This window comes from Pseudophryne corroboree, chromosome 1 (assembly GCF_028390025.1).
Source record: "Pseudophryne corroboree isolate aPseCor3 chromosome 1, aPseCor3.hap2, whole genome shotgun sequence".
Classification (NCBI taxonomy): Eukaryota; Metazoa; Chordata; class Amphibia; order Anura; family Myobatrachidae; genus Pseudophryne; species Pseudophryne corroboree.
The window spans coordinates 233,193,628-233,218,499 of record NC_086444.1 but is presented as its reverse complement, the minus strand read 5'-3'; the positions used below and the strand labels follow the sequence as shown (position 1 = coordinate 233,218,499).

The window sequence follows — 24,872 nt, the reverse complement described above, 5'->3', positions numbered from 1 at the left end:
CTTCCTCAACACCCGCCCCAGACCTTCTTGTTCAGGGCCGCTGTGTTTACCAGGACCTGGCAAGACAGCATGGCTCTTGAAGCTTCACTCCTGAGGGCCAAAGGATTTTCTGATGCGGTTATTCAAACTATGTTGAAGGCCCGCAAACCGGCTTCTGCACGGATTTATTATAGGGTCTGGAATTCTTACTTCACCTGGTGTGCTGCTAAGAATTATGATGCATACAAGTTTAGTACTTCCAGACTTCTGGCTTTTTTGCAAGAAGGCCTGGATTTATGACTTCTTCTGGCCTCCATCAAGGTTCACATTTCTGCCTTGTCGGTGTGGTTTCAGCCAAAAATTTGTATCCATTCCTGACGTTCATACATTCACTCAGGGCGTACTACAGATTCGGCCTCCCTATGTCTCTCCTGTGGCTCCATGGGATATATCTGTTGTTCTTAAGTCTGTGGACCTTTAAATGCCTTACACTTAAGGTCATTTTTCTGTGGGCTTTGCCTCTGCTAGGAGGGTGTCAGACTTGGGCGCTTTGTCCTGTCGTCCACCCTTTCTGATTTTTCACCGTGACTGGGCAGTTCCTAGAACTCGCCCTGGTTATTTACCCCTAAGGTGGTGTCCTCTTTCCACCTTTAACCAAAAGATTGTGGTTCCGGCCTTTTAACTCTCCTGGTTTGTACTCCAAAGAGCGGTCTTTGGATGTGGTACAGGCTCTCCGTATATATGTAGAAAGGACTGCCTCCATCAGGAGGTCAGATTCTCTTTTTGTACTTTTTGGTTTTCACAAACGTGGCTGTCCTGCGAATAAGCAGACCTTGGCCAGATGGATTAGAATGGTGGTTGCACAAGCTTATGCGAAGGCTGGACTCCCAGCTCCTGCTACTATCAAGGCCCATTTTACTCTGTCAGTTGGACCTTCTTGGGTGGCCCGCCGTGGCGCATCTGTGCAAGGCGGCTACGTGGTCCTCAGTGAACACGTTCATCAGGTTCTATGCCTTTGATACCTCCACCTCCCGGGATGCTTCCTTTGGACGCTGTGTTCTTGTGCCCGCTACAGTGCGTCCCCTCCCATGAGGAACTGCTTTAGGACATCCCCGATGTTATTCCCTGTGGAATACCAGTGTACCCTGCTGGAGAAAAGGAGATTTATTGTAAGACTTACCATTGTTAAATCTTTCTGCATTGTACACTGGTTTCCATAGGGCACCCACCCTGACGCACTTAGCATCTTTTGGCTTCGTATGGCATTAGCAGCTAGTCCCTTCTCCTGTCGTGAGAATGTGGGTTTATGTGACTAACATCTACCGTCTCTCTTACCTGCTACTGCATTGGACTGATTAAACGAAACTGAGCCTGGAGGCGGTGCAGTGCATCTTGGGTACAGTGAAAGCTTTAGCCTGTTGGTGCCTCGGATCAAGATCCAACTCTACACCCCGATGTTATTCCCTGTGGAAACCAGTGTACCTCGCAGAAAGAGATTTAACTATGGTAAGTCTCCATAAATCTCCTTTTTCAGCTGTTCTTCATACATGAATATATGTTTGTTACCCCCGATGGCTATGAAAATTATGTTGTGTATGTACATGCATTTATTTTGTTTTTAGTATATACTTCCTGTTATCCGGTTGTAATGGTGATGGGTCACGTGTAGTAGTGGACGTGTGCCACATCTATACGCGCCGACGTCACTGGGTTTCACACATACCGGACTTCGCTTCCGGAATGGCCGTGACCACACACCTGGGTGAGGGAACAAGGTAAGACGCATGTTTTTTGTGAGTGCCGCACCTTCGCTGCATTGTGTGGCGAAAACAAAATGGCAACAGAAAACCACAGCATAAGTACTGGGAAATGTCAGAATGTACTATAATAAAATAACAATTATCAGCCGATGAGAACAACTAAAACATAGTCCCGATTCATCATTCTCTTGTTGATCCCTATTTTACAGTGAGAATAGAATAACCTGTAATATTGGAATGTTCACAGCAGTATATAGTATTTCAGAAGGTGATAATGACTATTCGACTTAATTTATTTGGCAAAAGCATATTTCGCAGCCTTATATAGCAGGAAGATTCAGCACACACAAACTAGGGAATTCAAGTATGTGATAAAGGAATGATATTTAGCAGGTAAAATAAAACTGCAAACATTAATCTTTAGTAACAAGGGGGTATATTCATGAAGGAGTGAAAAGGGTGGAGAAGTGAGCCAGTGGAGAAGTTGCCCGTGGCAACCAATCAGATTTGAAGTAACATTTACAATTTGCGTACTATACAATTGTATGGTGCCGCTGATTGGTTGCCATGGGCAACTTCTCCACAGGCTCACTTCTCCACTTTTTTTTTTTTTTTTTCCCCACTGCTTCATGAATAGACCCCAATATTATTTAAAGTATTTATATATCTGTCTTATTTCTTTTCAGCCCCTCTCTAATTTGTCTGGAAATTACAAAGCTTAGTTGCTGAAATAGATACAATCATAGCTAACTAGAACAGGGTTTCTCAGCCCTTTTGGTAATCTTGTTCCCAGTGCTGTCTGTAAAGCTTCATTATCAATAATAATCTTTAATAAGACGCACACTCACTCAGCTCATGGTTGTGTCCATAAAGCCAGCGCCTCAAAACTACAGGGTGCAAACAAAGAGAAGAAGTAGAGAAGTTGTGAATGTCATTTCATGCTGTAGTAGATGGTCGCTTCTGTTGTCTAGCCTTGTCCAATGAAATGTAGGAACACAACCTTCCAATACACATGGTTTTACCATGACAATTCTCTAGATGGTTTGGGGAATATCTCTTCAGGCTCTGATAACTGAGAAAGAAGCAGACTGCATGGTACAAGATTAATTGGAAACAAAACAAACTTTCTATGTTGTGATCCTGATCTCCATGTTTATTTTATTTTACAATCTATTCAGAACACCTTTGAAATAAGTTCTGTGCTCAGCAAAGTACATCATTGGTCACCAAATGTGGAGGAGTGGTGTGTGTGTCTGTCATGTTGCAGTGTGACACTTCCATCTCTGCGCAATTTCCCCAGGCGAGGTGTTGCATGACTATATAACTAGTGAAGGCCACTTCATACAGATCATACCAATCTGAAGTGACATTAAATTCTCTTTCCGTACATATGTGTCCTCATACATCATTGCTGTAGTCACATCAAACAGCCCGTCTCCGTGAACCAGGTGCTGTAAGGCTCGGCTAGCGTCTGACTTCTTTTTTTTTTTTTGCCAAAAATGTCTTAGTCACAATGCGATGTGACTAGGGCGCACAAGGATACTATACAGATTAATTTGATATTACGCTTGTATATCTGTGTTTGAGTCTCTGCATCTGTATACAAAATGCTACAATGTAGCAGCCACAGCTTTTTTTTTTCCCATGCCAAGTTCTGTTGTGTGCCATACACAGGCTCAGATGTCACACACATATGTGTCCTATAATAGCACAGTCCACTGGTGCGTCCTAGTCGCATCGCGATGAAGTTGCATTTTCCATCAAAAAGACGCACAACATTAGCTGAGTTGCAATGTACCCGGCAGCTCACTCGCGTCGGGCATCTCACGCTGCATGATGCATTGAGGCTAGTAAATGTAACAACATTCCATTTATAATACAGATTTAAACTTGAAAGAAAGCCACAGGGTTATATTTAGTAATCCCCTTATCCAGTGGTTATAAAGAGGTAATCTGTACATTTTCTGCTATAGACTCTGAAGTAAGTGGTTTGCATTTGTGGCAGTGAGTGAGCACTCTATGGATCTGGCAGTGGTGAATAATAATCTTTCCCTGTACTGTGCACAGTGTGGATTCCTGCTCTGGTGCATGTCTCCCCACCCATCTAATGGTGCCGAGCTGCTCTACAACAAGATCATCCGTCCTTTCTTCCTGAAACACGAGGGTGAGATGGACAACCTGGTGAAGAACATTAAAGATAAAGCTGCAGAGACTGCAGACACTATTGGAAAAGAAGGTAATGTACAGTGCAATGGAATACGCTTGCGACATACAAGTGAATGTGAATAACTGTACTGGACACAATTCTAGCAGTTTAGTGTATCTTGCACCAGCTCTATTCTTTACAAGATACCAGTCTTAACACAGGCATCTCTCCATATACGCACAACGCTGCATAGCCTGCAGTTCCATCAACACTCCCTCGCTAAACCTGCATGCGAACGCCCCATTACTGCCCACTTACTCCCCTTCAATGCATCACTTGTATGGCCTTTAGTTGTGTATGCTCGACTCTGGAGCATCTGCAATGCAAAAATACTCAGTGTATGTGCAAAGCCAACGTGTGTTGGACTGTACACCAGACCCTTTGTGTGGTCAGTGATGTCATTGGCTCATAGTGAGTATGTGTTTCCCATTTGGCTCATTTCATTACTGTTTGTGCGCAATCTTTTAATATAAATATGATTGTTTAATAATTGTGTGCAGCATCTGTCGTCATTTGCTGATGTGGTTGGCAAAGTTGTGGTCACTATTGCTAGTATATGTAGCACTTGAGTGCTTGTTAGTATATTGTACATTATATATATATATATATATATATATATATATATATATATATATACATACATACACACACACACACACACACACACACACACACACACACACACACACACACATACACATACACATACACATACACACACACATACATACACACACACACACACACACACACACACACACACACACAGAGAGAGAACAAGGTGGGTCTGGCACAGCCACTTGTAGGAACTAGTACATCGGGTGCCCTCACAAAAAGGCAGATAGCAGACACAGGGTGGTGCGGCACTCCAATGATTCACAAAGGCAGAGGTATTTGAAATACAACGTTTCAATGCCCGTTTATTAGAATGGCATTTTCGTCAGGTATAATACAAAAAAGCAAAACAGCTTACCTTAAATAGACAATATCACCCATCGTGATATATATATATATATATATATATATATATCACTCCAATGGCGGCACTCCGGACTGGTACAGATTACTCAGAGCCAATAATGTATAGCAACGTTTCAGCGCTCTGCGGCGCTTTTATCAAGCCATATAAAACATACAATGTAAAGCATTTTTATACATACCGCCACCAACACCCGTGATCCTCGCTGTCCTCTCTGTTCCGGTCATTGCTGACCTCACAGGAAGTGACGACGGGTCTCCCTGACAACCATATAAACAAAACCCCAAATACACCACCGTGCAGTATCTGCGTGAAAAAATAAATAAACACCAATCTAAAAACAATCGAATACAAGAGTACGTGACCAAAGTCACCATATCATAGAATACATACATAGTTTAGTCAAATTTCGTGTTCCATACTAATGCCAGGTTTAATACCCCCGGCTAAATCTTTGAATGATATTTACAACTATGTTAGACATAAACAATAACTTTCTTAACTACTCTGCTCAACATCCTACATATCTGGTTGTTGTTTGTGTATAAAATGTGTTGTTTTTAATGACTATACCCTCGTTAGGGTATAGTCATTAAAAACAACACATTATTATTAGAAAGTTATTGTTTATGTCTAACATAGTTGTAAATATCATTCAAAGATTTAGCCGGGGGTATTAAACCTGGCATTAGTATGGAACACGAAATTTGACTAAACTATGTATGTATTCTATGATATGGTGACTTTGGTCACGTACTCTTGTATTCGATTGTTTTTAGATTGGTGTTTATTTATTTTTTCACGCAGATACTGCACGGTGGTGTATTTGGGGTTTTGTTTATATGGTTGTCAGGGAGACCCGTCGTCACTTCCTGTGAGGTCAGCAATGACCGGAACAGAGAGGACAGCGAGGATCACGGGTGTTGGTGGCGGTATGTATAAAAATGCTTTACATTGTATGTTTTATATGGCTTGATAAAAGCGCCGCAGAGCGCTGAAACGTTGCTATACATTATTGGCTCTGAGTAATCTGTACCAGTCCGGAGTGCCGCCATTGGAGTGATATACGTGAATACACTTAGCCTGCTGGACTAGGTGTTGGAGGGCACCCGGCAAAGTATACCTGATTCACCTGGGGAGTGCCGGAGCTGGGAGCGATACATTTCTCTTACTGCACAGCAGCTGAACCCACGCTGATGGGAGTTCAACGTGCAAGGCAGCAAGATTCTCAAGGCACCCTGGTATCGTGAGTAAGCCACTCAGCTTAGTGAAGCTCTCACAAGACTGTTATTACAAGCTGAAATTGTGTGAATACAAGTGTAATTGGGACTATCCGTGGTTGTGGCCGCAGATGCCTAGAAGCCGCGTATCAGTTCCACCTGCTCACATGCTCATCATGGAAATTGTTCCTACATTCCATATCCTGAAGTTATAAAAACCTTGTGCAATATATGACTTTGTTCAGCTGTGGCCTTGGTAGCCTAGAAGCTGTTTTTTCATTTTTGCGATAGGAGATAAAAGGTTTTTTCACAGTTAATTGAAACCATTACCCACTTGTTACAGCTGCCTTTGATTATTATCTATTGCAATCAGTTTTATTTGAATTACGGAGTGAGCCACTCAATATGGCCACAGAGAATGTGGAAGGTTTACACCAGAGGATCGTATTGGATCCAGGATCAATCTTTAGTTTCTCTGATTCTGAAGTTGAAGCAATTTTATCCACTAATGCCTTTAATGAAACATTGCCGGTATCATCCTCAGTGGAATTATTTAATAATTTATTACGGCTTAAAAAGAAAGAAATTGATTTTCTTTACCATGGTATAACTTTGACCAGCTATTACAAGGATAAGCGTATACCAAGGGGTTTTAGAATTAAAAATTCACCCACTATAGGCAGATACAATGTGGATTTTTGTAAGAAGTGGACGTCTATTTTGAATAAATGCTCATATGATTTATTAATCCTGGTAATAGAAGAATCCAAGCGAGAGATCTCTGTTTTAAAAGATAAAATTGGTGTTTTTGAAGCAGCACATTTAAACACCTTGATTGCTGATAAACAAGGGGATTGGATCAACAAAATTAACTCACAATTAGATTTATATAAAAATGATTTAATCAAATTTAAAGCTGAAAAAAGACGCAAAGTTGATATGGACTATGAACAACAGAGAGTATACCCATGGTTAACAGGGGCATATCCACGTGATGATAGACGCCCGTTATTTAGACGTACACTACATCGTTCTAGACCTGACACTTCAGATGAGTATGGTACCACTGAAAGTGAGAATGAATCTGGCCGCACGAGAGGGCGAGGACGAGGCCGTAACAGTTCTCCAGTTGGGCAACGTACCAGGGCACGTTTTTTAGATCAAGCCACCGATTCACCCGTCGTGGCAAGCAAAACACGAGGCAAAGGAAATGTCAAAAAGCCACCGAAGGGTCGAAAGACTTAATTTATAATCTCTCAAATAGGACACTATCTGACTGTGAATTGTCGGTACTAAGTAGGGGACTATCATTTGTACCCACTGTCCCATTTGACAAAGTACAATGGAAGATTGAATTATACCAACTTAATCGGAGTTTAAGATTAAAAGAATTTTTTGGGTCTAAACCTACTGTTCCTTCCGCCTTACCACCTCAGCTACTTAAATTACAAAATCGGTCCAAATTTGATCCTGCTAGTAATAATGCAGCAATTAAAACCTATAGTCGGATGTTGGACAAGGAAGTATGTGGATCTCCCTTGTCAAAAAAACCAAAATATTGGAATCTTTCTAGGGAAGAGCGTCTAGCTTTAAAACAATTGCAGAATTATGATGACATAGTGTTCCGTCAGGCAGATAAGGGCGGGGCACTTGTGGTCCTTAATCTGTCTGACTACAAAGCTGAGGTGTCAAGGCAATTGGAAGATGGTAATACATACAAATTATTAGATTGTGACCCCACGATGGTGTTTAAAAGGGAATTGGACACAATATTGACACAAGCATGTACACATGGTTGGATTTCAGAGGATTTGAAAAAAGCTTTAATGGTACAATGGCCAATTAAGCCTCTTATGTATATGATCCCCAAAATCCATAAGAGCCTCCAAAACCCTCCGGGGCGTCCGATTATTTCGGCAAGAGGCTCATTATATCAACCCATTTCAACGTATTTGGATACCCTCATACAACCATGTGTACAGGCGAAATCCTCCTACCTCAAAGACACAAACAGTCTGTTGTTGTCACTTAAAGATCTTGCAGATGTACCTGATAATTGTTATCTGTGTTCGGTTGATGTATGTAGCCTGTATACCAGCATCCCTCATGGTGCTGGTATGCAGGCTACCAGATTATTACTCACTGGAAATCCACTTTATAAGGGACCACCTGTAGAATTTTTTCTGCAACTTTTGGAATTGGTGCTAACACGAAATTATTTTTGTTATGACAATGCCATGTACCTCCAAACATCCGGATGTGCGATGGGGTCCAATGTGGCCCCATCTTACGCAAATTCATACATGTTTCAAATTGAACAGAATTTATTTTTTAGCAACAGGTCCATTGCGAGTAAAATACTGGCCTATTTCAGGTTTATAGATGATCTGTTAATTGTATGGGGGGGTACAAAAACTGAGTTTGAGGTGTTGATGGCTGACCATAATGAGAGTGATTGTCCCGCTAAACTCACGTTTACCATGGATACCAATACTGTTAATTTTTTGGATGTTGCCCTGGTTAAGGAGAATGGTAGATTATGGCCTTCCCTGTTTGTAAAACCTACAGACAGGAATAATCTACTCCATGCCAGTAGTGCACATCCTGAATCATTGAAGAATGCGTTACCTTATTCCCAGTTTCTGAGAGCATTGCGGATTTCCAGGAACAGGGAATTAGGTGTCCAACAAGTAGATATGATGGTTAAAAAGTTCTTAGACAGAGGATACAGTGCAACAGTTCTGGCTAAGGCAAGAACGAAAGCACTAGCAGTTCCCTCTGAAGAGTTATTTAAACCACGCAGGGACAAGGCTAATTCTAACCGACATATTTGGTGCAATAAATACACGCATTTAAGCCCTTATATTAAAAAGAAGGCTAACCAATTATGGCCAATTATAGAATCAGATAAAGATTTGGTGGCATTGAATCACAAATCTTTAATGACTTGTTACAAAAGAGGAAAAAACTTAAGAGATTACTTGGTACATAATGATGTTTCCAACTTGGGCAAACAGGAAAACAAAAGTTTTTTGGGCAAACCGAAAAACGGATGTTTTAAATGCCCTAACTGCACCACATGCGGTTATCTATTAACAGGACCCACATTTAATCACCCTCACACAGGTGTCAAATACACTATCAGACATCGATTAACCTGCACTAGTCGGTTCGTGGTATACATCATAATTTGTCCTTGCTCAATGATGTACATTGGTAAAACTGAAGTAACATTCCGTGAACGTATGGCCCAACATCGCACAGCTATTCGTGCAGCCATTAATACAGGTACCAGTATACAACCGGTTGCCAGACATTTTTGTGAGGCTAGACATAATCTGTCTGCCTTACGGTATCGGATTATTGACCATATACCGCCATTAATAAGGGGTGGTGATAGATCAGCCCGTCTACTACAGAGGGAAGGAGAATGGATTATGCGCCTAGACACCTTAGCCCCACGCGGCATGAATGAAAATTTGGGGATGCAGGTTTTCATCCAGTAGATAACTCTAACGAGGGTATAGTCATTAAAAACAACACATTTTATACACAAACAACAACCAGATATGTAGGATGTTGAGCAGAGTAGTTAAGAAAGTTATTGTTTATGTCTAACATAGTTGTAAATATCATTCAAAGATTTAGCCGGGGGTATTAAACCTGGCATTAGTATGGAACACGAAATTTGACTAAACTATGTATGTATTCTATGATATGGTGACTTTGGTCACGTACTCTTGTATTCGATTGTTTTTAGATTGGTGTTTATTTATTTTTTCACGCAGATACTGCACGGTGGTGTATTTGGGGTTTTGTTTATATGGTTGTCAGGGAGACCCGTCGTCACTTCCTGTGAGGTCAGCAATGACCGGAACAGAGAGGACAGCGAGGATCACGGGTGTTGGTGGCGGTATGTATAAAAATGCTTTACATTGTATGTTTTATATGGCTTGATAAAAGCGCCGCAGAGCGCTGAAACGTTGCTATACATTATTGGCTCTGAGTAATCTGTACCAGTCCGGAGTGCCGCCATTGGAGTGATATACGTGAATACACTTAGCCTGCTGGACTAGGTGTTGGAGGGCACCCGGCAAAGTATACCTGATTCACCTGGGGAGTGCCGGAGCTGGGAGCGATATATATATATATATATATATATATATATATATATATATATATATATATATATATATACACAGCACTCATGTGAATTTTCCATTATAGTCCCTCCTTTTCACCACTGGATCTCTGTAGTTTAGAATTAGGAAACGTCTTTAAAACAAGTAAATAAAATAAAGTGTATACTTTTAGAACGCCCTACATCTCTCCCCAGCTGACGCTGGTTATTATGCAGGTGCACTGGTAACCCATCAGAAATCTAACTACGCTGCAGTATCTGTGCAATGGCTGGCAATAATTGAGTGCCAGGGCATGGCACAGATGTGTTTGCCTCATGTTGGGTTACTATTCAGACGTTCCTGCATAGTAAGTACAGTGGGTCAGATTCTGAGGTGGGAGTAAAGCAAAAAATAGCAAGTAATACTGCACCTGGACAAACCATGTGGGGGTGTAAATACATTTATTTATTTATGTTGCATATTTAGTTTTTGCCTGCCTGCCTTCCTTCCTTTCCTTATTTCTCTAACGTCCTAAGTGGATGCTGGGGACTCCGTAAGGACCATGGGGAATAGCGGCTCCGCAGGAGACTGGGCACATCTAAAGAAAGCTTTAGGACTATCTGGTGCACTGGCTCCTCCCCCTATGACCCTCCTCCAAGCCTCAGTTAGATCTCTGTGCCCGAACGAGAAGGGTGCACACTAGGGGCTCTCCTGAGCTTCTTAGTGAAAGTTTTAGATTAGGTTTTTTATTTTCAGTGAAACCTGCTGGCAACAGGCTCACTGCATCGAGGGACTAAGGGGAGAAGAAGCGAACTCACCTGCGTGCAGAGTGGATTGGGCTTCTTAGGCTACTGGACATTAGCTCCAGAGGGACGATCACAGGCCCAGCTTGGATGGGTCCCAGAGCCGCGCCGCCGGCCCCCTTACAGAGCCAGAAGGCAGAAGAGGTCCGGAAAATCGGCGGCAGAAGACATCCTGTCTTCAACAAGGTAGCGCACAGCACTGCAGCTGTGCGCCATTGCTCTCAGCACACTTCACACTCCGGTCACTGAGGGTGCAGGGCGCTGGGGGGGGGCGCCCTGAGACGCAATAAAAACACCTTGGATGGCAAAAAATGCATCACATATAGCTCCTGGGCTATATGGATGCATTTAACCCCTGCCAGAATCCATAAAAAAGCAGGAGAAAAGTCCGCGAAAAAGGGGCGGAGCCTATCTCCTCAGCACACTGGCGCCATTTTCCCTCACAGCTCCGTTGGAGGGAAGCTCCCTGGCTCTCCCCTGCAGTCACTACACTACAGAAAGGGTTAAAAAAGAGAGGGGGGCACTAATTAGGCGCAGTATTAACTATACAGCAGCTATAAGGTGAAAAACACTTATATAAGGTTATCCCTGTATATATATAGCGCTCTGGTGTGTGCTGGCAAACTCTCCCTCTGTCTCCCCAAAGGGCTAGTGGGGTCCTGTCCTCTATCAGAGCATTCCCTGTGTGTGTGCTGTATGTCGGTACTTTTGTGTCGACATGTATGAGGAGAAAAATGATGTGGAGACGGAGCAGATTGCCTGTAATAGTGATGTCACCCCCTAGGGCAGGGGTGGGCAATTATTTCAGCTGGGGGGCCGCTTAACACTTCCAGTGAATGTTCAAGGGCCACACACAAGGGTGGGGACTAATATGAATAACAAATATTTGTAGGAATAAGTCCTGGGCTGCGCAGAGACTGCACAAAGTAGATTTTTGCAGCTCTGCGTACACATACGATCGTACACTTGCACGGGTGAATTTACACTCCTCCTGGGGGCGGCAACTACCCGAACGCAGGACAGCAAAATTTGCAGCACAGTGATCAGGTCTGAATCAGCCCCTTAGTCAGCAGTTGCTGCAAAATAAGACCCGTTATAGGGCCCAATTTAGACCCGGTCGCTGCTGTGTATTTTTGCACAGCGGGTGATCGGGTCTGAACTGCGCATGCATTGCAGTGCGCAGGCACATCGGTCCGCCGCGCTGGGGAGCGTCAGGCAGTGATGGGATGGTGCGAACAAAGCGATCGCACAGGTGATCGCAAGGTGATTGACAGTAAGAGGCCGTTTGTGGGTGGCAACTGACCGGTTTAGAGGAGTGCACGGAAAAATGCAGGAGGGACCAGGCGTTTGGAGGGAGGGTTTCTGACGTCAGCTCCGGCCCCGATCATCGCACTGGAAGAGTAAGTCCTGGGCTGTGCAGAGACTGCACAAACTTCTATTTCTGCAGCTCTCCTGCACATGCGATCGCTCCCCTGCACAGCGATTACCCCCTCCCCCTGTAGGCGGCGACTACCTGATCGTAGCAGTGCAAAAATCACACCCTAGCGATCAGGTCTGAATTAGGCCCATAGTTATATATATATATATATATATATATATAAAAACACACACACCACAATATACATTACACCGCATACGTAGTTTTTTACAGGCAAAATACAAATGTCTAAAGGGGGGTACTCACGGAGCGATATTCTAAGCAATCTGACTAGATTGCTTAGAATATCGGCATGATCGCTCCGTGTGTAGCCCCCTCAGCGATAGCGATGCGGGGCCCCGCACATCGCTATCGCTGCTGCTAGATTGGCCTGCATGCAGGCCAATCTAGCGGGTCGCTCACTTCACCCGCTGGGTGAAGTGAGCGCCCCCCCGTCTCCCCCCGCACGCTCAGCACAGATCGCGCTGTGCTGAGCGGCAGGAGAGATGTGTGCTGAGCGGTTCGCTCAGCACACATCTCTCCCAAATCGGCCCGTGGGTACTGGGCTTAAAAAAACACATCCAGTAATAAAAAAAATAAAAATAAAAAACTGCTGAAAACAAACAAACAGCATCCTGTGTAATGCTGTTATCAATCGTATTCACAGCTGGTTACTAGCTCCCCCCACCCGCTTCCCTGAACCCACATAGCAGTCTCAAACCTCCCCTCTCCCTTAAACCTATATAGTAGTCTCTACCCCCCTTCCCCCACCCCTGAACCCATATAGCAGTCACCACCCCCCTTCACCCCCTCCCCTGAACCTGTACAGCAGTCTCTACCCCCCTTTCCCTGAACCCCCCCCCCCCCCCCCCCATCCCCCCGCCCCCTCCCCCCCCCCCCCCCCGGACCCATATAGCAGCTTTACCTTTGATGTTTTTATTTCACTGTGGAAGATCTGCTGCCCAGATTATCCACCGCCTTCTCTGCCAGATCCGCTGCGCTGCGCAGAGCCGCTGCTGCTACCCGCTGCCCTCTGCACTCTCTTGCCGTGGCTCCGCCCCCTATGCCGCCCAGCGCCTGATGTCACAGAGGAAATCCCGGTCAGCAGACCAGGTATTTCCTCAGCGGCGCCGCATCTCGGAGCTTCGTAGCGCAATGACAAGCGGCTCAGCCGGGCCGCTTGTCATTGCACAGTGGTATGGGACAGCGGGCCAGGCAGAATCGGTTCGCGGGCCGCATCCGGCCCGCGGGCCGCATGTTGCCCACCCCTACCCTAGGGGGTCGACACCTGAGTGGATGAACTGTTGGAAGGAATTACGTGACAGTGTCAGCTCTGTATAAAAGACAGTGGTTGACATGAGACAGCCGGCTACTCAGCTTGTGCCTGTCCAGACGTCTCATAGGCCGTCAGGGGCTCTAAAGCGCCCCTTACCTCAGATGGCAGATATAGACGCCGACACAGATACTGACTCCAGTGTCGACGGTGAAGAGACAAATGTGACTTCCGGTAGGGCCACACGTTACATGATTGAGGCAATGAAAAATGTTTTACACATTTCTGATAATACGAGTAATACCAAAAAGGGGTATTATGTTCGGTGAGGAAAAACTACCTGTAGTTTTCCTGAATCTGAGAAATTAAATGAGGTGTGTGATGATGCGTGGGTTTCCCCCGATAACAACTGATAATTTCTATAATGCTATTGGCATTATATCCTTTCCCGCCAGAGGTTAGGGTGCGTTGGGAAACACCCCCTAGGGTGGATAAAGCGCTCACACGCTTGTAAGGGCTCTACCCTCTCCTGAGATGGCCGCCCTTAAGGATCCTGCTGATAGAAAGCAGGAGGGTATCCTAAAATGTATTTACACACATACTGGTGTTATACTGCGACCAGCAATCGCCTCAGCCTGGATGTGCAGTGCTGGGTTGGCGTGGTCGGATTCCCTGACTGAAAATATTGATACCCTAGATAGGGACAGTATATTTTTGCCTATAGAGCATTTAAAAGATGCATTTCTATACATGCGTGATGCACAGCGGAATATTTGCCGACTGGCATCAAGTCTAAGTGCGTTGTCCATTTCTACCAGTAGAGGGTTATGGACACGTCAGTGGTCAGGTGATGCGTATTCCAAACGGCATTTGGAAGTATTGCCTTATTAAGGGGAGGAGTTATTTGGGGTCGCTCTTTCAGACCTGGTGGCCACGGCAACAGCTGGGTAATCCACGTTTGTACCCCAGGTCGCCTCTCAACATGAGAAGACGCCGTATTATCAGGCTCAGTCTTTTCATGGACAAGCGGGCAAAAGGTTCCTCATTTCTGCCCCGTGACAGAGGGAGAGGAAAAAGGTTGCAGAAATCAGCCCGTTCCCAGGAACAGAAACCCTCTCCCGCCTCTGCCAAGCCCTCAGTATACGCTGGGGCTTTACAAGCAGAATCAGGCACGGTGGGGGGCCCGTCTCAATGAATTTCAGCGCGCAGTGGGCTCACTCGCAAGTAGACCCCTGGATCCTTCAGGTGATATCTCAGGGGTACAAATTAGAATTCGAGACGTCTCCCCCTCGCCGTTTCCTAAAGTCGGCTTTACCGATGTCTCCTTCTGACAGGGAGACCGTTTTGGAAGCCATTCACAAGCTGTATTCCCAGCAGGTGATAATCAAGATACCCCTCCTGCAACAGGGAACGGGGTATTATTCCACACTGTTGTGGTACCGAAGCCTGACGGCTCGGTGAGACCGATTCTAAATCTAAAATCTTTGAACACTTACATACAGAGGTTCAAATTCAAGATTGAGTCACTCAGAGCAGTGATTGCGAACCTGGAAGAAGGGGACTACATGATGTCTCGGGACATCAGGGATGCTTACCTTCATGTCAAAATTTACCCTTCTCACCAAGGGTACCTCAGGTTTATGGTACAGAACTGTCACTATCAGTTCAGACGCTGCCGTATGGATGGTCCACGGCACCCCGGGTCTTTACCAAGGTAATGGCCGAAATAATGATATTCCTTCGAAGGAAGGGAATTTTAGTTATCCCTTACTTGGACAATTCCCTGATAAGGGTAAGATCCAGGGAACAGTTGGAGGTCGGTGTAGCACTATCTCAGGTAGTGTTGCGGCAGCACGATTGGATTCTCAATATTCCAAAATCGCAGCTGGTTCCGACGACTTATCTTCTGTTCCTAGGGATGATCCTGGACACAGTCCAGAAAAAGGTGTTTCTCCCGGAGGAGAAAGCCAGGGAGTTATCCGAGCTAGTCAGGAACCTCCTAAAACCGAGCCAAGTCTCAGTGCATCAATGCACAAGGGTTCTGGGTAAAATGGTGGCTTCCTACGAAGCAATCCCATTCGGCAGATTCCACGCAAGAACTTTCCAGTGGGACCTGCTGGACAAATGGTCCGGGTCGCATCTTCAGATGCATCAGCGGATAACCCTGTCACCAAGGACAAGGGTGTCCCTCCTGTGGTGGTTGCAGAGTGCTCATCTTCTAGAGGGCCGCAGATTCGGCATTCAGGACTGGGTCCTGGTGACCACGGATGCCAGCCTGCGAGGCTGGGGAGCAGTCACACAGGGAAGGAATATCCAGTGCTTATGGTCAAGCCTGGAGACATCACTTCACAAAAATATCCTGAAGCTAAGGGACATTTACAATGCTCTAAGCTTAGCAAGACCTCTGCTTCAAGGTCAGCCGGTGTTGATCCAGTCGGACAACATCACGGCAGTCACCCACGTAAACAAACAGGGTGGCACAAGAAGCAGGAGGGCAATGGCAGAAGCTGCAAGGATTCTTCGCTGGGCGGAAAATCATGTGATAGCACTGTCAGCAGTATTCATTCCGGGAGTGGACAACTGGGAAGCAGACTTCCTCAGCACGACCTCCACCCGGGAGAGTGGGGACTTCACCCAGAAGTCTTCCACTTCTTTATAAACCGTTGGGAAAAACTCGACAGGTATTGCGCCAGGTCAAGGGACCCTCAGGCAATAGCTGTAGACGCTCTGGTAACACCGTGGGTGTACCAGTCAGTGTATGTGTTCCCTCCTCTGCCTCTCATACCCAAGGTACTGAGATTGATAAGATGGAGAGGAGTAAGCACTATATTCGTGGCTCCGGATTGGCCAAGAAGGACTTGGTAACCGGAACTTCAAGAGATGCTCACGGAGGATCCGTGGCCTCTACCTCTAAGAAGGGACCTGCTCCAGCAAGGACCCTGTCTGTTCCAAGACTTACCGCGGCTGCGTTTGACGGCATGGCGGTTGAACGCCGGATCCTGAAGGAAAAACGGCATTCCGGATGAAGTCATCCCTATCCTGATCAAAGCCAGGAAGGATGTAACCGAAAAACATTATCACCGCATTTGGCGAAAATATGTTGCGTGGTGCGAGGCCAGTAGGCCCGACGGAGGAAATTCAACTGGGTCGATTCCTACATTTCCTGCAAACAGGAGTGTCTATGGGCCTGAAATTGGGGTCCATTAAGGTTCAAATTTCGGCCCTGTCAATTTTCTTCCAAAAAGAACTAGCTTCAGTCCCTGAAGTTCAGACGTTTGTAAAAGGGGTACTGCATATACAGCCTCCTTTTGTGCCTCCAGTGGCACTTTGGGATCTCACTGTAGTTTTGGGTTCCAAAAGTCACATTGGTTTGAACCACTTAAATCTGTGGAGTTAAAATATCTCACATGAAAAGTGGTCATGCTGTTGGCCCTGGCCTGGGCCAGGCGCGTGTCCGTATTGGCGGCTTTATCCTGAAAAAGCCCTTATCTGATTTTCCATTCGGACAGGGCGGAATTGAGGACTCGTCCTCATTTTCTCCCTAAGATGTTTTCAGCGTTTCACCTGAACCAACCTATTTGTGGTGCCTGCGGCTACTAGGGACTTGGAGGACTCCAAGTTGCTAGACGTTGTCAGGGCCCTGAAAATATATGTTTCCAGGACGGCTGGAGTCAGGAAATCTGACTCGCTGTTTATCCTGTATGCACCCAACAAGCTGGGTGCTCCTGCTTCTAAGCAGACTATTGCTCGTTGGATTTGTAGTACAATTCAGCTTGCACATTCTGTGGCAGGCCTGCCACAGCCAAAAATCTGTAAATGCCCACTCCACAAGGAAGGTGGGCTCATCTTGGGCGGCTGCCCGAGGGGTCTCGGCTTTACAACTTTGCCGAGCAGCTACTTGGTCAGGAGCAAATACGTTTGTAAAATTCTACAAAATTGATATCCTGGCTGAGGAGGACCTGGAGTTCTCTCATTTGGTGCTGCAGAGTCATCCGCACTCTCCCGCCCGTTTGGGAGCTTTGGTATAATCCCCATGGTCCTTACGGAGTCCCCAGCATCCACTTAGGACGTTAGAGAAAATAAGAATTTACTTACCGATAATTCTATTTCTCATAGTCCGTAGTGGATGCTGGGCGCCCATCCCAAGTGCGGATTGTCTGCAATACTGGTACATAGTTATTGTTACCAAAAAATCGGGTTATTGCTGTAGTGAGCCATCTTTTCTAGAGGCTCCTCTGTTATCATGCTGTTAACTGGGTTCAGATCACAAGTTGTACGGTGTGATTGGTGTGGCTGGTATGAGTCTTACCCGGGATTCAAAATCCTTCCTTATTGTGTACGCTCGTCCGGGCACAGTATCCTAACTGAGGCTTGGAGGAGGGTCATAGGGGGAGGAGCCAGTGCACACCAGATAGTCCTAAAGCTTTCTTTAGATGTGCCCTGTCTCCTGCGGAGCCGCTATTCCCCATGGTCCTTACGGAGTCCCCAGCATCCACTACGGACTATGAGAAATAGAATTATCGGTAAGTAAATTCTTATTTTTGTATGTATCCCACAAATGGTGGACAGCTTTATTTTTACACTGCAATTTAGAGTTAAGTTTGGAAACACCTTAAGGTGGGTACACACTGATAGATAGATATATCTGCAGATCAATTGATCAGCCGATATATCTATGGATGGATCGGGCAATGTGCTCTGCATACACACTGCCCGATCCGTCGGGGACTGACGTCATGACGCCCGCCCAGTTCAGCTGTCAGTCACCGCTGGCTGCCACAGCATGTGTACGGGCGGCCGGCTGGTAGCCCGTACACACGCAGCGACGCGCCAGTATATCTGTAGATATATTGGCGTGCTGCGGGGCTGACGCAGTTCAGACATATCGCCCGTACACACTGGCCGACGGACCCGCGATATATATCGGCCGTTCAATAGAACGGCCAATATATCGCCCAGTGTGTACCCACCTTAAGATCTAAATCCTTTTGCACATTTCCAATCTCCCCCACCTACAGTGCAGCACAGGGACGTGCGGTGAGGTAAATGTCTCAGTAGGCACTGGCACAATGTGTGAGCCCAAGGGTTCATGTGGGCATTATACACAGGTGCAGCAGTATATACTGCTAGAAATTTGGTGTTTTTATTTATCTATTTATTTTTTATTTAATCAGACATGTGCGGAAAAGGTAGGCAGGTGAGGTATAAAAATTATTAGAATAATACATAGAATATATTATAAATATCTTCTTTGTATTTTATACTTCATATGGGCCCTCATTCCGAGTTGATCGCTCGCTAGCAGCTTTTAGCAGCAGTGCAAACGCTAAGCCGCTGCCCTCTGGGAGTGTATCTTTGCGTAGCAGAAGTGCGAACGAAAGGATCGCAGAATGGCGACTAAATTTTTTTAAGCATTTTCTGAGTAGCTGCAGACCTACTCCTACCTTCCGATCACTTCAGATTATTTAGTTTCTGTTTTGATGTCACACGTCACGCCAGCCACTCCCCCGTTTCCCCAGCCACTCCTGCGTTTTTATCTGGTACGCCTGCGTTTTTACACACACTCCCCGAAAACGCTCAGTTACCACCCAGAAACACCCACTTCCTGTCAATCACTCAACGATCAGCAGTGCGACTGAAAAGCGTTGCTAGAGCTTTTGTAAAACTGCATCGGCTTTTGTGAAAGTACGACGCGCGTGCGCACCATACGCATGCGCAGAAATGCCGATTTTTAGTCTGATTGCTGGGAGCGAAAGCTAGCGATCAACTCAGAATGACCCCCATAGTCAGAACTCTGGTGTATAATGAAGTATGACAGGAAAGGCTCTGCCTCACCTCATTACACGCATGGTCCTGCCAACATGCACAATTACTACTTTTTTTTTACTGTATTTCCATCTCAGAATGAGGCCCATTGTCGGTCTGGCTCACTCTGGTGAGTAGGAACATCCAAAAAATGTATAGCAATAAATTATATACAGGGGAGAGCGTGGTCTTGTTAACATGCACAGACCATCTGCAGTGACTGGATGGGAGGAGTGGGTTCAGTTCCCCTTGTAGCATGTCTATTAAATTAATGTCAGTCTTGTTGCAAACAGGGAGAAAATGTACTTTTACCAGAAACATAACTGTGTATTTATTCTCCAATATTACATTGTATAGATATAAAATTACTTAATAATTTTATTTTTTTACATTCTGTTTGTAGCTAAACGGGCCACAGTGAATTTGCTTGGTGATGAGAAGAAAAGCACCTAAATTGGGTTATCTGGATGGAAGCAGTCCCTTATAAGCAGCTATATATGGGACAGTGGTATCGTTTATACTCCTCCTTGGCCAGGTGGCCTGGAACACATCGCTGACCGCTGACTGGGGAGCTCTGGGTTTCAGACCTCACTGGTGCTGGCGTTATTAATATTGTTGCCTTGGAAACCTGTTTTTTGATATGAAGACAAGAATGTGTGATGTAGTTGTACTATGTTTGCTGTTGTCTGTAGAGGAGGTGAGCAGTTTTATTTAAAAGCAATCAAGTGTCCAAAGCTTAAACAAAATCAGTGTGGGAGGCTTTTAAATGTATTGTTTTTGTCATGCATTTACTGGTCCTGAATAAAACAAAGTAACTACACAAAGTAGTGTATTATGTATTTATTGGTAATGTAAGGTGCTGTTATAGGACATATGATGATACACTGTTGTTTTCTGGTGCATCAAAGACTAGCAGAATACTTACAGGCAGATCCAATCAGACACAACTACAGTAGCCTGATTTCTGCTTGCACCTCAATATTCTACAGACACATCCAACAAAGCTGCCGGTAATGTATACAACAAAACAGTGTGCTTAGTATACTGCTAATGTAGTAAGCAGTATGGGCTCCTGCTGCCAGCATATAATAGCAGTGCTGATGTGGAGCAGAGGGGGTGGCAGTGGTTATACTTGGCATACTAACCAATATTGTTTAACATGTGGGGTGGGGAAGTTTGCTAAGGGTTATTCAAACCTTGCGCTTAAAACAGAAGCTGACACAGACGCTAGTCTTGTATTAAAATATTGCCTGTAGGTATCGGACAACACTGGTTGTATAATCTCCATGACACTATATGATACAACAATAGAAGTGTGCGATAAATAAAACTCGTGTGTAACTCCAGTTTGTGTAGACTGCTGTCTGGATACTGTGGGGCTAACCCAGGTTTCAGGAATTTTTACAATCGCCCCACGGGCACATGCACAGCGCCCGTCTTGCGCATGCGCCCGCACTTTCTGCAGGGGGGGGGCACAGAAAATGCAATCGCCACTGCCTGCCAATCAGGCAGAGGCGGTTGCGCGGGGGGCGGGCAACGCTCAGTTTCCAGGCAGGAGACGGAGCATTGCTGGTGCGGTGCGAACGGGGGTGCAGTTGGTCAAACGGGTCGTGGGCGTGATCACGGCGGCTGTGTGACATCACACGCAGCCGCTGTGATCAGGTAGAAGGCAACGGTAATCCTGCGGGCACAGGAGGCTTCCAGTATTTCTGCTAACTAGCAGAAATTGCGATGGGGGAGGGGGGGGCGGCCCCCAGCATGCTAGGAAAAGGATAGCAAATTCTGCTGATTAGCAGTATTTGCTATCCTTACTGAATTAACCCCTGTATCTGCTGTGCACATCTGCACTGCTCAAGTCCTGGCACTGTAGTTTTGGCTTCACGTTGATTTCTGTTGATCAGTAGATATTCTAATATGTGCTCCGACTTGTTATTTCCAAAGCGCAACCTAAGGGACACGCGGAAGAGCACTGGTGGTTTTATTTGTTTTTTTCAGGTTGGGGAGGAATAAATCCTTGTAATCATGGGATTTATTTCTGCAGTGGGTAACCTTCAATATTTGTTGGTAGTATAGGAGAATTGTCTAAAATAAAATAAATCTGTATAAATAAGCCTGCCAAGTCCAGGTCTAATCACCTTCCCAGAACTAGCATGTGTGTGGCTGGGCAGCCTGTGCTTACCCTGCTTTCTTTACCCCTGCCCTTCCCACGAGATTTCATCTGGATATGTGGGAGATTTACCACTGACTTACAGTCAGGTTCTTCGTTTTGTAGATAATCAGAAAAATTAAAAAAAACGGGATCTGGAGAATAATAGAATTATAATTATGATCAATACAAGACCCAAGAGGGTGAACTCAAAGTGTAACACTAAAATGTGAGGCCTAAGCAGCAACATATGAGGCTGGAGGGCTTCTGTAGCCATTCAAATAAGTGTCTGCAATATTCACCAATATCAGTCTAAATTTATGGGGGAGGTATTACGTCACTTATTTACGTCTTTCTTTAATATAGATGTAAGTGAATTGGAAGGCAGCAGTGACACTTATGAAGATTTTAAAGCTTCCATATGCAATCTGGGCGTTAAGATGGGTTAGTGCTGGTAATGAACGTGGGCAAGGAGTAGAAGTACGTGGGCCAATGACTGTCCATACTTGGGTGTATACACTGAGTTCAAAGGGCCTGGTTCTGAGTTGAACTGTCCTAACTTTTGGTCACTACCAGCGATCAGAAATCTGTGCGAACATCTATATGACTGTACCTCCTCCTGCCCCCTGCTGGTGAGCAGCCTTCATCACTATATTCTGACTATGCACCAGCAATAATCGTGGTGCAGTATATCTGACTGAAGTCTCGATGGATCTCTGCATAATCTCACCTCTGAGGAGCTCATAATTCTCTCTACATGCCCTTGGAATGCTTGTCCTAGATGTAAATGCCCCATTGCCACCCAGTGATGCGGATTCTGCCACAAGCAAGAAAATGACCACGATGGATGTGACTTTAACAAAAAAATTATTTTGTTAATAAATATATTTCTCATACGTCCGAGAGGATGCTGGGATCCACTTCATGACCATGGGGTATAGACTGTTCCGCAGGAGCCATGGGCACTCTTAAGACTTTAAAATGGGTGTGAACCTCTATGCCCCTCCTCCAGACCTCGGTTTTAGAAATGTGCCCAGGCAGACTGGATGCACTCTGGGGAGCTCTACTGAGCTTCTCTGAAAAGACTTAGAAACATAGAATTTGACGGCAGATAAGAACCACTTGGCCCATGTAGTCTGCCCTTTTTTTCATCCTTTAGGTAATCTCAACCCTTTTTGAACCTTTAATTCTTTGTAAGGATATTCATATGCCTATCCCAAGCATGTTTAAATTGCTCTACAGTCTTAGCCTCTACCACCTCTGATGGGAGGCTATTCCACTTATCCACTACCCTTTCTGTGAAGTAATTTTTCCTTAAATTTCCCCTGAACCTGCCTCCCTCCATTTTCAGTGTATGTCCTCGAGTTCTAATACTTCTCTTCCTTTGAAGAATGTTTCCCTCCTGAACTTTGTTAAAACCTTTGGTATATTTGAAAGTTTCTATCATGTCTCCCCTTTCCCTTCTCTCCTCCATACTTATGTTAGGTTTTTTGTTTTCAGGGAGAACTGCTGGCAACAGTCTCCCTGCTTCGTGGGACTGAGGGGGCAGAAGTAGGAACCAACTTCCTGAAGAGTTTCATGGCTCTGCTTCTGGCTGACAGGACACCATTAGCTCCTGAAGGGTACTGAACGCTAGCCGTGTCTAGATGCTCACTCCCACACAGAGCCAGGAGTCAGAAGACAGGTGAGATCTTCTATCAAGAAAGTGACGGCTGAGGTACAGCGCGGCTGGCGGGAGTGCAGCGCACCATTGCTGCGCCCACACACAGGCACTGCAGGGTGCAGGGAGGGGGGGGGGCACCCTTGGCAGCATAAACACCTCTATAAACTGGCAAAAAGGGGGCATAAGATGACCAGGCACAGCCCTACCCCCGCCAGTATAAATATTATGAAAAGTTTCTGAGGTAAAAAGGGCGAAGCTTCTTCCTCAGGCAGCCAGAACACTGCTCAGTGCCATTTTCTCTCTCCTCAGGCAGAGGAAGACATAGCTGGTCCTCCTTCACTTCTGACTACAAGTATCAGGGTGCAAAACCGGGGGGCACAAGCGAATTTGGTGCTTTACAAGTGTGTTTTACTGTGTAAAAAGCGCTGCATGTCAGTGGGCATTCTGTGTTCACAGGCATTAGATACTGGCGCTGGGGTTGTGAACTGGCTGCTCCTAAACTGTATCCCTCTGACAGATTTTACTGTGGGTCTGTCCCTTATAGGTCCCAGTGTGTCTGTGTGTGTGTGTTGTACACGTGTGTAAGACATGTCAGAGGCAGGGAGTTCCTCCCCGGAGGAAACCATTTTAGGGAAACACAAGTGTAATTTGGTGGCGCTGCCGGCACACCAAGAGCCTGCATGGGTGAAAGAAATACGGGATAGTATGCATTATATCAATAGGAGATTAGATAATTCTGAATCTCATGCTGAGTGCTGGAGAAAATCTGTGGAGGATGTGATTTTTCAGGGCTCTGTTCTTCCATCCACAGGCGACCCCTCTGGGTCACATAAGAGACCATTTGCGAATATTGTGAATACTGATACCGAAACGGACACTGATTCTTGAGTCGACGATAGTGACTCCAGAGAAATAGATCATAAATTGGCAAAAAATATACAATATATGATTGTGGCTATAAGGGAAGTTCTGGAAGTCACAGAAGCCACTCCTGTACCTCAGGAGAAGGCTTATTTCTATAAAGAGAAGAAATCTAAGGTCACTTTCCCTCCTTCCCACGAGCTTAATACACTCTTTGAAGGGATGTGGGTGAATCCCGAAAAGAAATTTCGTATTCCCAAAAGAATTCAGATAGCTTATCCTTTCCCGGTGGAGGACAGGAAAAAATGGGAGTCACCCCCTGTGTTAGTGCACTGTCCAAGTTGACAATGAAGGTAATTCTCCCAGCACCTGGCACGGCTTCACTAAAAGAGCTGGCAGATCGAAAGATGGAAACTACATTGAAATCCATTTATATTGCCAATGGTACGCTGCTCAGGCCCACAATTGCTTGCGCGTGGGTGAGTCGCGCTATTGAAAAATGGTCAGAAAGCGTGTCATCAGAAATTGACACGATTGATAAAGATTAGATACTCCTTAAGTTAGGGAATATCAAAGACGCTGCCGCATACATGCTAGAAGCGATGAAAGATATTGGACTCTTGAGTTTACATGCCTCTA

General features: G+C 45.3%; 1 protein-coding gene across 3 annotated transcripts in view; it reads left to right on the top strand.

Moving 5' to 3' along the window:
• REEP5 (receptor accessory protein 5) overlaps window positions 1-20,387 on the top strand; it is a 138,663-nt gene extending 118,276 nt beyond the window's left edge. The window contains exons 4-5 of one of the 3 annotated variants that reach the window (XM_063964133.1): window positions 3,807-3,975; window positions 19,967-20,387. In XM_063964133.1, coding sequence (XP_063820203.1) covers window positions 3,807-3,975; window positions 19,967-20,016 — 219 coding nt within the window. In that variant the 3' untranslated portion in view covers window positions 20,017-20,387. Of the gene's footprint in view, window positions 1-3,806; window positions 3,976-5,731; window positions 5,859-19,966 lie in introns of those variants that run through there. The other 2 variants (XM_063964134.1, XM_063964132.1) reach the window with 2 other exon arrangements.
• The last annotated feature ends 4,485 nt before the right edge of the window (window positions 20,388-24,872 follow it).